The following is a 14,852-nucleotide window of genomic DNA, read 5'->3' as shown; positions in this document are numbered from 1 at the left end:
TATTTTGGCTTAGGAGGGAAAAAAAAAATAACCCCTGGCTTTCTGGATGTCCTGTACTTGCAGGTTTTAAATCCAGGTAGAACATTTATTACAGAAAAGCACATTCAGAAATGTGTTACGGACAACTTTTTTGATATTTAATTTAAAAAAATTATTGTGTGTGTGTAGATATTTATATCTAGTAACCTGCAGTAAGTTCCTTGTGTGACCCTGCCATGCTGCAAAGGACTGACGCAGCAGTTTGTGTGTGTGTGTGTGTGTGTGTGTGTGTGTGTGTGTGTGTGTGTGTGTGTGTTTGTGTGAGAGAGAGTGCATAACAGACCATACACACTCACACAATATTAGGCAAGGGTGTAGTCACAGGACTGCAGTGCTCTTATCTCATATAGTTCCTCTGATCTTCATTATGATTCTGCCGCTATTAAGCATGGTTTCTCTGTGCCATAAATATTTTATATTAGGGCAGAGTTTCCTCTGGTACACTGACATCTTTATCTCACTGTGGAAAGCAGGATGCTGGTGTATAGTCTGTATGAACCACATCCATTGTTTCATGTGTAGTCTTTTGAGACTGTTTCAGGAAACTTTAAAGCATGTAATGTTTATACATTTGACACACATTTATCCAAAGTGACTTTTGCTGAATTCAGGGTCACTGTTGCTAGTGCTAGTGTGTTGCTAGTGCCCTGCTCTTTCAAAGCTTTCTTTTATTCACAGAGATGACCATGTTTTCTAGCAACACATTTGCCCACAAACTGGATTGCAACGGGATGTTTTGATAATTCAGGTTTGAACTGCACTTGCCTGCCATCCTGTGGCAGTAAACTGGCACTGTGAAAATTACTCAGCATCTCTGCTTACTTGCTTTGCATTGCTAAATGCTTCATTCAAATTCATTGTAGTGCAGCAATTATGACAAAAATATGTCCCTTGATATTGTAATCATGATTATTAATATCGATTAAATAAGTGGCAGCATTTGTAATTGAGTCAAAATTATTTTTCAGGGACTGGGTATACTTAAATTAAATATCTTTAGTCTTATATTAAAATATTACATTTATCATGCTGAAAATCAAAGGCCAGTCAGTCTACACAACTCACATTAGTTTGTTTAACTCCATTATATTCTCAACTTCAGATCTGAATTTCTGGCCTGCCGGTCTGTTGCAGGGGCCAGGTTTCATACACAGGTGCCTCTGGCTAGAGTGAGCACTGCAGAATGCTCTAAAATGTCTGGAATTTTACTTGTGTAGACATCAAAGAAACGTGAGAGGAGGTGACTTTTATGGGTTTCATGGCGAGGCAAGCTCTGAACTAAACTGACAGGGTGACAGTGAGTTATAGTCACCAGACATAAGATATTTCCATCCCAAGACCCTACTTTATATAAAAGAATAATACATTTATTATAATATTTATGAAAATGTTGATTTTTTTTCATTTGCATGCAACTTTTTAGTGTCAATAGTGTTATGGTGAGTTAAAACGCAGTCATACTTTAAAAATGCATTCAAACCTGTTTTCTCTCCTGTTTTAGTAATGCTTATGAGGTGTTGAGGGAAGGAATTCAGCATCTGAACATTAACACATTCAATCTTTCCTCCTTGCCATCACTGCACAGCACAAACTGGTTATCAGTTACTCCTGACAGGAACTACTGGCATGTAGAAGATCTGCAGTTGGATTGCAGTTGCCATTTATGTAATGAATTAAGAATTTAATCAACACATGCAGGTTTATTACAGTGTGACAGACTGCTATCCGTCTGCTATATCACGTTTCTGCTTGTGCAGTTTTTTTGTTTAGTTTAGTCCTGAAAACTTTCAGGTTGTTGGCTCCAGAAAGATCTTGGGAAAATCTGTAACCTTTATAGAGCACACCAGGATGAATCAATTATTCATGATTAACTATAAATAGAATACATGAGTTAATTCCACATAACGCCAGACCTCGAAAAATTCAGTGAATTATTCACCCATAGTCTGGCTTCCCATATCTCAACATTATTGTTACATTTCACATACTGACAATCTGCCACAGCTCAGAAACAGATCTTAGGTAAATCAGTGGAAATTATCAGTTTAAATTTGGATCAATATACTGATTTTGGCTTATGTGCTATAGTCAAGGTCAAGTGTATTCATACAAGTGTATTGTTGCTTTCTCTCATGTTAGACAGTGACAGTAAAGAAGATGGTGTCAGATCATGTTATAATGGCAAATATTTTCAAGATTTTACATATCCGCCAAATGTTAGTCCTACTGCCACCACATGGTGTCAGTAGTTCAAACAAAAATACCTGAGAAATGTGTTTTAGATTGAACACTAATGCTCATAATAGGGTTTCCACCAAACATTGATTTTCCCTTAAAAGTCACTAGTTTAGACTGAGGTAGTGTGCTACTGATCACGTAGACCAAGATTAAAAGCTCCTTAGGCCAAAAAGACATCTGTCCTGCTGCTGTAAAGAATCTTGAGATATTAGTGTCATGCCATTATTGATTATCTGATTATGAAGTTGAGATGAAAAGCTGGTTGGTTCTCATGATGAACAGACACGTGTTGGTTCTTTTATCTAACTCCACTGAGCAACAACCCAAAATACCTTAGCAACACGCTAAAAACTATTTTTCAACATTTTCAACCACATAGCTACTTCCTGCTAAACCCACAACCCACTAGCATCGTAGCAGTGCGTTTTGTGGTACAGGTATTTTCTTCAGCACATGTAAAAATATAGTTTTGATGAACTAGCTGTTAAAATATGATTTAATCATAATCCATTTTATATATTTTAGGGCATATCCAGTTCCCTTATTTCATGGCAGATTAACCGTGCATTTTCTGTTTTCATTCCACATTTGGCAAGTGTGTTCAGAGCACATATATCAGGCATGATTCAATTCTTTCACAAGAATTTATTACATGGCATTTCCAAAACAGCAAGGGAGAATTGATCAGGATTTATGTATTTTTCCAGAAATATACTCCCTTCTCTTATATAAGCATGTACATAGTCAGCAGTATTTATTTTGACATTTTATGGCTCCTGAAGCCAAAATATTTGCACTAGTTTGAGAAAGAGTTTCTCAATGATGTTAAAAATGTCAAATACTGACAAGCATTATCCATGGTTTTGGGAAAGAGCTGACGGGTTGATGGATTGTGGACACCTTGGGAATGCTCGTAATGAGGGCACATCTGGTGTATGGGGTTTCTTATTGTAAGGGGTGGGCTTTGCCCCCTTGAGACCGTTGGGGGTTTTAAAGATGGTTGTGAAACATCAAACATAGCTGCTACCAGCTTGACTGTGTTTTTTAGAAAGGGGCCAAGGAGCAGCAGAATTGCGTCTCACACCCACTTCATTCTTTAAATGCAAATTGCTTTTTAAAGTGATAAAAGTTCACTTCTTTTAACCCCATCCTCATCTCAGGAAGCTTTTCCATTTCCTCCTGAGATAGGCTAAAGGACATACTTCATACAAAAGGGCTTTATTTCCCTCTTCCCTTCCCACTCACTCTCTATTTACTTATTTAATCACTGTCACTCTCTCAAACACACACACACACACACACACACACATACATAAGTGGCCTGGTCTCCATTCTACTAGTGGTTTCCTGTCATGAAGTCTGTGTATAATGTAGTGTTCTTGGCAGCTTCTGTATTAAGTGGTTTAATTTAAAATGGGTATAATTTTTAGAACTAGATTTTTTTCCTTTTTTTTTTTTTGCTGCAACAATGCTAAAATGTTATGGGTGGTAGGTAGGGCAAACTCAGATTTCTGCACTCTTATGAATCCTTTCAATAAAACAAACAAGTTGTAGACACGATGTAAGTAAGATAGTCATTGTGGAGTTTAGTTAGCTTTTTTGATTATAACTGGATTTTGTGCAAGAGTGCAGAACTGTGAGCTTGTGCTGAACAGTGCTGAATGACAGCTTCTTCGATTATACAGGGAACACTTTTTGTTTGCTTTAGGTATATTAAAATAAAAGTATTCCCAATCTGAGTAAAAGTTTTACTTTTCTTGCTGCGTAGTACATGCTGAAATATTTCTGGAAACTGTGATGATTGACATATCTTCTTTTATGTTCAAGATAAGAAAGCAACTCATACATGTTTGGAACGACATGAGGGTGAGTAAATGATGACAGAATTTTCATTTGTGGGTGAACCATCCCTTTAAGATATTTCAAACACTCGTTGGCATCTGAAAGTGATTTGCCATTAAAATGGTTTTTATGTCTTAAATATTAATGTTAGCTGCTAGTTTGATATGAAGACATGGATAATGAGAAGCGGTGCCAACCGTCTCGTAACTAGGATAAACTCCGCCTTTGTTCATGACCTCCACTCCTCAAGCCTCAGTTGGCCTGCTTTGGACCAAGGTATTCGGCGGGCTGAAAATCCCTGGACGTTGGCCCCGAGGAAGCCCCACCTAGACCCAATCAAACCCTGGAGGTGACAGTGGAAACGCGACTGGCCCTGGCATGCAGTAGCATGCTCGCTTTTGACCCGACAGTGGAAACACGGCTAATGTTTACTTATAAATATTTTAAGGCTGCTTGCTGTTTTAATGTACAGTATGTACTAAAATTTTGCTATCATGACAACACTATTTGCTAGACTTTAGGGTATGCTGGGTGACCAATAGTTGGTTTCTAGGGTGTTCTAGAGGTTGCTAAGTTGTTTCAAGGGTGTTCTGGGTTATTGCCAAGTGGTTTCTAGGACTGTTGTTTGGTGCTTTTAGTGGTTTCTTACTGGTCCAAGTATAAAGAGCTTCCCCCCCAACTGTTTTATCATCTTACAAGATTTAGATAAAAGTCATGGCACACCTGTCCCCAACAAGCCATTATTATTTGAAATATTTTTCTTGTCTGTTGTACATTTTTACATTCCACAGATGAAAGTCATACAGGCTTCAAATGACTTGAGGTTGAGTAAATTGACAGAATTTTCATTTTTAAATGTACTGTCCCTTTAAGCATAATATTATTCTCATGTAGATGCCAGTAATTAGTGTGTGTTTGTTCACACATTGTTGTTATTGAGTCTGGATGAATGTGAGAGTGTTGAAGTCCTGCTGAGATTTAGCCCTCATGTTACAGCCAATATTAGCCCACACTAAACTTCCTTAGTGCCTTTCCATTCATGCTGATCTATATTTTTGTCTGGCTCCATATTGTTTCATTGTACTAGATCTGATGTCCCTAGAAAGCAGCCTGTTGCTTGTGTATGTGCATGTATGTTTGTTGCATGTATGCCTTTAAGAGGTGGGACCGTGCTGTGTGTGTGTTGGTATTTTTCAAGCTTGAAGAGGGGAGTGGTACTGGTGGTCTGGAACAAGAGCCAGAACTGTGGGGGAATACTCACTCACACACTTACTCATACACACACACATACTCACACACACAGCCTGGAGAGAGTGAGACTGTACAAACAGACCAGTCGTCAAGAAGGCAGATCCGAAGAGGGGCTGAAAGTAAGAGAAGAAGGGAAAACAGACCAGAGATTGACCTGACCTCACTCCAGGGCCATGTCCATGTACGATCCAGCCAGCGTGACTGCTCAAGTAGACGAGCAGGAGTTTGTGCAAGCCTACGAGACCGTCAGGGAGAAGTATAAAGGTACTCGAGCCATGGCTGTCACCGTCCGTGTGTGAATGCACCATATGTGCGACCGTGATTGTGTGCTGCGTGTGTTCACGTCTGGAGAAAAGGGGGCTGTAGTTAGTCACTGGCGTCTGGTTAGAAGTAGTTCTATATTGATTAGCACAGATGCGTCTGATTTCAGAGTTGCAAAAGAACAAACCTAGAGGCACTAGTAGCTCTGAAACTTTGAATTGGCATGAGTTCTACAGCTGTTTCTGTTACAACACATGCTGACGGGTTCGTTTAATTCAGATTTAATTCAGATGTTTTCAACCCACCTGGTCTGTCAGGGTCTTCAATCGTCCAGTAAGGGACTGTCTATAAACAACATGCTTATGAGACAAGTTTACGAAGTGTTAATCATTTACTGTATTCTCGGAGAATGCATCTCCCCCTTTGTGCAGATATGATGACTAATCTAAACAGACTCTGAAAAGCATTCAGAAGTTCATAATTGTGGTCATAATTTTTTTTTTTAAGAAATTAGTACTTTTATTAAGTAAAACATTTATAAATGTATAATAAATAAGATTTCTATTTAGTATAGAAATCTTTGTCATCACAGGAATAAATTACATTTTAAATTATATATTAAAATATAAAAGTTATTTTAAATTGTAATAATATTTTACTATTTTACTTGTGTATATTTTACTATTTTAAATGTTTTTTCCTTTATTTAATTTATTTTGCAATACATGGTGTTACAAAGCAGATTGAATGCCTTGCATGGCTCATGTTCTTAAGTGTGTAGTCATCCTCTCCCATAATCCCACTTCTGCCCCATGTCTGCAGTACTGGGTCCTGAAGAGAGATCTATAAATATCACCCCAGTTTATTGTTGTAGAGGAGAACTGGACCCAGATGGCCAGAATAAGTCTGAATATGGGGGAATACGAAGTCTGCATGAATCCTCTGGAGGGGTTTTATGTGAAACCTAATGTTGGACATAATTGTATGTATACATAATGTTTACACAAAAGGAATTGATTTCCCCAAAAGTTTACATTTAAAGTGTATGTATACTAGCAAATTATAGGTTAATACAAAAACCTATCAGAGTTTGATTTGTTTACATTTACATTTGCAGACACTTTTATCCAACAAGAAGTTGTTTTCAGTTGCAGCTGATTGTGTTTCAAGTGTCAGTACACTTTACACAGGTTACCTGTATTTACTTCCATGGGGTCAGGCTGCACCCTTTCTTTGAATCCTGAATGTTAAATGGATTGCACTTGGCCTATCTAATAATATCAGACATGTTTAAAATACTCTTTATGGTCTGAGTGTGTAAAATGTTTTTTTTTTTTTTTTTTTTTTTTTTTTTTCTGGACCTCTTACCTTTTGAAGTGTGTCACATGGTGGCAAAATCTCTCCCTTTGGCACCAATGTGAGTATTCCATGACCCACTGAGACTGACCAGTTTTCCCTTTTGTGTTGCCTTTGATTTTTGCGACACCTGCTTGATAAGAGGCAGATTTAGAGAAGACTAAGAAATACACAGATTGAATTAGAGTGGATTATTTATGAAATTACACTGAGCCAAATCTGTAACATTAATATTTTCTCCATTTTAGGCTCATTTTAAATGTGCCAGATTATTGATCTACAGGTGTGTGTTTTAAAATTTGTTTGTCCCCACCATGGAAACAGTTAATACTGATAGATTGAAATGCTACGCGGTGGATATTTTGGTATCATTGTCTCTTAAATAAGACGAAGAACTAATTTTAAGCAGAATAAAACCTGTCCTATGTTTAGATTTCTTTTAAATGAAACCTGCACAGCTCTCTTTAGATGCAGGATCTGGTTTCGTGGCTGCTACAGTACATCTGCCTCTGAACTAGAATCTGACCTTTGACCCTAGGGAATACTTGTTGAGCTGCCTGATTATGAGGTTGTATGGTAACCAGGTAAGAGAGCCGGTGTTTGATCAGCGGAGTGCATCCTCTAACCTTAACCAAACACAAGGTCCTATAGATGACTGTCTTGCGGCTGCTGTTGACCCGGGGTGACCCTGTGTGGTCAGGGAGGAGTAGCTTTTAAAGATGCAAATTCCTGTTAAACTTTGGGTTGGCCACATCTTGAGTTGGCATGCACGTTCACGCTGAATGATTTAACCTTTGACCCTTGTGTGATTTACCCGATGTCACCATGGCAAGGCCCCCTCTAAAGCCTTCTTGGAATTCCTGAAGTACGTTAGCAAAGTAAAGAAAAAGGAAATACCTGCCTTGTATGTTTTAAACCAGTTAGATGCAGTCGTCCAATAAGTATTTGGCCAAGTGGCTTTTTTTTTCATTTTAAGGATTTTGTTAATGTTAGATTCAAGATTATAAAACAATAGATATACCACCATTCAAAATTTTGGGGTCTGTGAGAGTGTTTTACATTTTCACAAGAAGTCTCTTTTGCTCACCGAGGCTGCATTTATTTGTTAAAAAATGCAGTAAAAACAGTAATATTGTAAAAGTAAAATTATTAATATTTTAAAATGTAATTTATTCCTGTGATCACAAAGCTGAATTTTAAGCAGTCACGTGATTATCATAATATGAAAATTCAGTCATATGTTAATTTGGTGCTCAAGAAACATTTCTTATTATTTTCGATGTTAAAAACAGTTGTCCTGTTTAATATTTTTGGGAAAACTGTGATGCATATTTTCAGGATTTTTAAACGTCTAACATTATTTATTTGCAGATGTCACTTGATTTTTATATTTTACTGCTAATGAAGTGAAATGTTCCAAATACTTTTTTAGGGCCAATGCAGTTTTAACTCTAGTCTGTTTTTAGTATAGGGAGAGGACCAATACAGCAGAAGCTCATAAGGATCACATCGGGTAATAATGTGAAATAAGGTCAACAGCAACTGAAGTGTCTTTGAAAAAGTTTGTCTGTGCTCATAACTGGCCAAACACATGAGCTGCCATTAATTGAGCTACCTTTAGATCGTCCACATATGGAACAGCTCTATCCCTTCTATTCCCTCAGCCAGGATCAGGTTAATGCAACATGATCTTACATTCTAAAATAGTGATATAAAAATATACTCTAAAAAGCCTACACATGAGCACACAGACATCCGTGAGTATGCACAGGACACAAGTGTATTTTCACTTATTCATAACACTGATTTGGATTTGAACTAATGCTGGTCACACATTTACAAGTATTTGATGTACAGTATTTGTTACATGCAGTTTCCTGGAAGTATGTCCTGAGACACACCCACTTGCACATAAATACACCCGTGAGTAAAGCTCATGACTCAAATGAAACTCCTATGTATGGCACAGCCAATGAGTATTGAGGGATTACTTTTTGTAATGTGATGATGATTCATGTCATAAAGCATTCCCGTGTGAAATACACGGATCATCTTGGGAAAGTCAGCTCTTTATATTTAGAAAACCCAGGCTGGGGTACAGTCACCCTCTTTGAATGTGAATGATAAGATCACAGTCTGCTTACATAGAATGACAGCATGTTATACATTCTTTATTGAAATTTCCTAATGCATTGTTAACTAGTTTTGTTATGGTTTCTTGAATGTGTAGTTTTGCAACAGAGCTTTTTAGCTTAAAGGGATAGTTCCCCTAAAATGTCATTCCAAACCTAAAAAAAAAATTGCGGAACACTGTAAAAATATATTTTCAAAAAAGGCTATCAAATGAATGTTGGCAGGGTCTAGTGTTGTTTTGGGCCCCACTGATTTTTATTGTATTGACAAAAACAGAAACAAATGAGTACATGAATACAGAATTGTCCATTTTTGGGTCAATTTGAGTCGCAGAAAAGCAGTTAAATTGCATGATCAACAAACGTTAGCATAACATTGATTATTGACATTGGAGCAGCTTGTAACTGTAAGTGGAAAATGAAAAGGAGCATGTGGGAGTGCAGTGAATTTTTTTCCTGTCTGAGGCCTGTATGCACATCTTAAAGAGGGAAAGTTTGGGTAATGGAAGTTATGGTGTTCCGAACTGGAATATAATATTATTAATACACTGTGAAAACTTTTTTTTTTTTTTTGTGGAGAGAGAGGGTGGAAAGAAGTAGGCTGAGAGAAATGTTTTATGCTGTGGATTTTGTGTAGTGGACAATGGAGAATTGTGCTGTTGCATTATTGGACATGTTACTTGATTAGCATAATTCCTTTATTAAATGAGGTGCTAAAACAATGCACACATAAACTCAGCAGACATCAGCAGATGTCTTGGTGAATTCCTTGGTGAATGTATATATGAAATGATAGTCAGAAAAATCAGTTAATTAATTAATTTGTTTCTTTTTTGATTATTACATTTAAAAGATCAGACTTTTCTTGCTAATATATTAAAATATAGGAGAATATGGTGCTCACACTTCAGGAGAAAAAAACATTTTATTCAGAGGCCCAAACTGAGAAAAAATATTACATATTACTGCTTATTTTCTCATCTCTTCAGGATTTCCCACACGTCTGCGGGCAGCACCTTATGTTTTAGATTTGTAGATTTGAATGTTTTTAGACCGGCTTTGGTATCCATTTGATTCTTTCAAAATTCCTAATGTGTCTTTAAAAAAATATATATTTATACAGTATATAAACCAATTTTTGCAGCCGTTAATGAAAACCCTGTTTTTGATCATTTTAGCTTATGATCGATGATCATGATTGATTGCTCACACTTGAGGAAGAATAAATGTGCTATCTGTCTGTGACTAATTGTCAGTAGTTTAAAAATTTGCTAGGTTGGTGTGGAATTTCTGTCACTGGGATACCAGGAATGTCTGCAGCAAACTCCCCATCCGCCTACACATAAACTTGAACCAAGAAACATGGGAGCTGTAGAAACATCTTAGTCACTTCACTGTGTTGAGTCATGGAATGTTTAGTCATTGTATAGTACTGTAGATTGTAGTTTTCCTGTTTATGCTGTCGAGACAAACCCAAGGAAGATGACTAAGATGATGTCTATGCAAGAGAAGGTAAAGTCTATTTGTATGCCAATACATGAGTGTGTCAAATGGTATTTACTGACCCTCTCAATAAAACATCAGTTTATCCTATCGCCCAGCTTTAAACCGCAACATGTGGATAAGTAGGTATTACAAACATTAACTTCATACATATTTGTGAAGTTGCTTTGAAACAACATGTATTGTGAAAACCGCTATTTACAAACACAATTGACTTGACTTGACTCAGAAAACTATATTGTCTAAGGCACGAGCATGTAGAGCAGCGGTTTTAGCTTTGATCAGTGGCATGCTAGGCCAGTCTGATGCCAGGAAAGCTATATCAGGTTGCCATGAATGCCATGTGTGTTCATTAGGCCTGTTGGCAGAGTACTGGGTGAGGGCTATTGTTCAGGATTGTCAGAGACTGCACGCAAATCCAGTACTGACACATAACTAGGAAAGTGAAAAAGAGAAACATAACCAGGCCAAAACCACATTGCCTGTTTGTTTTAGTTAGTTAGTTAGTTTTGTTTAAATAAATCCTACACCATATATATTTATATATTTATTTATTTATCTATCTATTTATTTATTTAAAATAAGACTCAGACCAAACTTTGTGTTTGTTTATTGCAAAAGTATTGAACAAAAATAAAATTATTAAAAATATATAATTAAAGTGTTTGTTAATAAAACTTAATATTTCATGAAAAATGCAAATATTTCTAGCAAATATATTGTTAAAAACATTGCTCATTCTTTGTGTGACAAGTAAAAAATACTACGAATTAATACATTATTCCTGATACACTATGGTGCAGTTCTCTGGTAACAAGCTGTGTTTTTTTGTTGTTGTTGTGATAATCACACTAGAAATATGAATCAGCAGAAGACCCCGCAATGTTGTCTTGACAAAAATTGACTGACTCACAAATAAGATGAAATTTTGTGGTGAGTTTCATGGAAAGTTGAACAGAAGTTTGAGAATTCTTGGAAGGCGTTGTGCTGGTATTTGTCAACTGTCAGCACAGAATTAACCAGTGAATGTTGACTGATGAAGTGTAATTTAGTGTTTGGCTTTTGTGTTTATTCGTCTTGACTGATGGCTCAGTAACTTATTGGGAAATAAATGTTACTCAGTGAGCACAGAATGCATCTTTTCGGTACTTAGGGCTGTATTATTTTTACAAGTAAACTTTTTCAAGACATTGTTGTACTATAGGATCAACATCTTGAGAAATTTGTTTAAACGTATAACAAAAAAATTCCTTCAGAAAAACATTAGGCAGAGGTTTCAAATAATCAGCCCGATGGTAGCCATGATATCAGATTGGCCAAGGTCCTACTTAGTAAACAGTGTAAACCTTGATTCTGAGTGTTAGAAGAGAAGCTCAAAATCAAGGTCTCTCAAATCTCCTTTTATTTTGCTTTACTCTACAGGATTTCAAAGAGGATAGACAGACAGACAGACAGACAGACAGACAGACAGATATATAGATAGATAGATCACATTACATGGCGGATGTTTTCAATGAAACTACTTTTTCAAAAAACCGGCTATGAGGAGATAGGATGAAAAGTTGCAAAAACTTCTGTTTGTTGACAGTGTGCTGTCTGACATGTATCTATGGGGACCGTCCAAACAGTCCCCTGCGACTCCATTGCACTGTGTGAAGTGGGCTGAGGGGTCAGAGAGAGAGACAGGATGAGTGATCTACACTTGAAAGAGTAAACAGGTCCATGCAAGTTGCTGAATTCTACAAGCTTTTGTGAGGTGACAAAAATAAGACCCAGGTCAGAGTGTTTTGGAATCAAAATCAACAAAGTCAATGGGAGTGGGGGGGTTATGTCATCAACTACCTGACCAGTATTTAGTAATATTGTATCACACAAAATATTCTCAGCATATTAGAATCTGAAGGGTCATGTGACACTGAAGACTGGAGTAATGATGCTGAAAACTCAGTTTTGCCATCACAGGAATAGATTAATTTTTTTTTAATATTTTAAAATAGAAAACACTTATTTTAAATTGTATCAATATTTCACAATATTATAAAATAACCAATAAGTACATATATTTTAAAGAGCTGTGGAATATTTATTCTCCACCTGCTCTAATGCAGTATTGATCAGAAAAAAAGCAATGGCTTCTTTTCCAGCAGTACAATTACTTTTTTTTTTTCTTCACTTTTTGATACTATTGGAGTGGATCAAATGCACTGCAGCTGGCCAGGACTCTAGACAGTGACTCAAATTCAGAGGGAAAATCATATTTTTTATTTTTTTGGCATAACTGAGCTGAAGTGCCATTTATACTAACAGCAAGCCATTATACATTTCCAGAACACATTTATAGTTCCTAGATATGCATTAATAAAATACGCCCAGACTATTCATGTAAACTATGCTGTACAAGTTAGTTATTCATTTCAGAAATATGAGAATGTTAACTTAAAAACACGTTTCAGTATTCTGAACTTGACAGGGTGTTGCTACGTAGTTTGCAAAGGTTGGCCAATCAAAAATCTTTAGCAGATAATAATACCTTTGAAGTAAAAGGTATCAGATAAAAAAACCTTTGAAGTAAAATATGAGTAATGTAGATTGGAGGTTTGATATTATCAGGATTTTCAGAGAATAATAATTTACATTTATGTCTGTTAATCACAGAAAGCAATCATATGGCTTCAGAACACCTGTTATGGTACTTTAAAAGTGGATGATTTTTGTAATGTTTTGATGCTTTTTTGTAAATTTGGAGCTTGACAGTTCCAGTTCTCATTCACTTAAATTATATTCATTGAACAGGGCAGGTAAGATCTTGTCAATATATGAAAAAGGCTTTAATGTCATATCTTCTAAAAAAAAAAAAAAAAAAAATAGTTAAAATTTCAAGCTTGAACCCCTTGAACTTTACTTTGTATTCTGCCTTATGGCTATGACAAACTCATAGAGGTAGAATAAAAAAGGGGCACTGAAAAAAAAACAAGCAGAGATAGAATAACGGAGTGTGTCAGGGAGGGAGGAAGAGAGAGAGAGCTGCTAATCTCAGGAGCTCCAGCAGTAGGCCAGCCTGACTGCTCTCAAAATGCTGTGTCATCTAGTCTGTATGGGGCTTGTCTCTGTTTGTGTGTGTTTTAGCCACGAGAATATTCTGTGTCCTGGCTTTGATTGTGCACACACATCAGTTATTACAACAACAACAGTCTGATGACAAAATCAAATAATGCTTTGGCAAAGAAGATTAGGTGATCTGATGATGTCATTGATTAGTCTAGTTCAAGTCTGTCTGCATAACTATCAAGTAGACTTCCTTGCAGGAGCATTACAGCATTGCAGTAAGTACACTATAGCATGCTTTGCTGAGTCACTGTAGATGTTGATTGCTTCATTCATTATGAAAAATAGAGCATGTAATGAGATTATTAGTGTTGTTGATTATCCTTGACATGCCATGTAATGTTTGGAAAGCTTAAACACATGAGCCGAGGTCTAAAGCTGAGTGTGTGTGTGCATGTGTATACATGTGAAAATTGATTTTAAAATCACACCTTAATTTTGAGCTGACACATGCATAAACACTAGAGGTGGAAAGATACATGTATTTTTACCGAACCGCCACGGTACGGACATCTCGGTTCGGTGCATGAGGCCTTACAACGAATACAGGCAATTCACCCCCAATCCAGAAGGGGACGCCCGCAGAAATGTAATGCTGGCCACCGGCCGAAGAACAGCGAATGCTGTGAGTTGCGCACTTGAAAACAAAGACCACTAGACAGTGACCATGTGCTAATTCTGAATGCGTCTCTCACAGACTGACAAAGGAGTATACTTTAAAGGCTTGTGCACACAACTGTTTTCAAAATGGAGCTTTGCGCTCATGTATTGTACCTCTCTCATTCGGCACAAATCCAAATATTCCATTTTATACCATATTTGTGATGCAACGTTTCTGAATGCTAAACTCCAAATGATAGGCTTTGTCCTTCAGTTCCAATTAGGGTTGGGAACTGAGAACCGGTTCTTATTCAGAACCGGTTCTGAATCAATCAGTTTCCCACGACTATAGTGTAAAAAACATCAACTTTGAAGCACATGCTGATTGATGGACCAGCATTACTCAACATTACTTACTACCTTCCAGCAACACTACATTTAATGAAGGTAAAATAGTAAAACAACATAATATTAGTTCATTTAAACGGAACTGGAATCAGAACCTGAAAATTTGTATACTGTAAT

At 36.8% G+C, this 14,852-nt stretch overlaps 1 protein-coding gene across 8 annotated transcripts in view; it reads left to right on the top strand.

Annotated features, from left to right (window-relative positions):
- Positions 1-14,852, top strand: part of LOC109112338 (plectin-like) — a 94,293-nt gene that overhangs the window by 9,636 nt on the left and 69,805 nt on the right. For 2 of the 8 annotated variants that reach the window (XM_042776666.1, XM_042776665.1), the window contains exon 1: positions 5,308-5,634. The exons of the other annotated variants lie outside the window; for them this stretch is intronic. In XM_042776666.1, the coding sequence (XP_042632600.1) occupies positions 5,544-5,634 (91 nt within the window). In that variant the 5' untranslated portion in view covers positions 5,308-5,543. Of the gene's footprint in view, positions 1-5,307; positions 5,635-14,852 lie in introns of those variants that run through there. 8 annotated transcript variants of the gene reach the window in all.

The sequence above is a fragment of the Cyprinus carpio genome, chromosome A19 (genome assembly GCF_018340385.1).
Source record: "Cyprinus carpio isolate SPL01 chromosome A19, ASM1834038v1, whole genome shotgun sequence".
In the NCBI taxonomy this organism is placed as follows: Eukaryota; Metazoa; Chordata; class Actinopteri; order Cypriniformes; family Cyprinidae; genus Cyprinus; species Cyprinus carpio.
The sequence above is the reverse complement of the archived record's forward strand: the minus strand, read 5'-3'. Positions and strand labels throughout refer to the sequence as shown.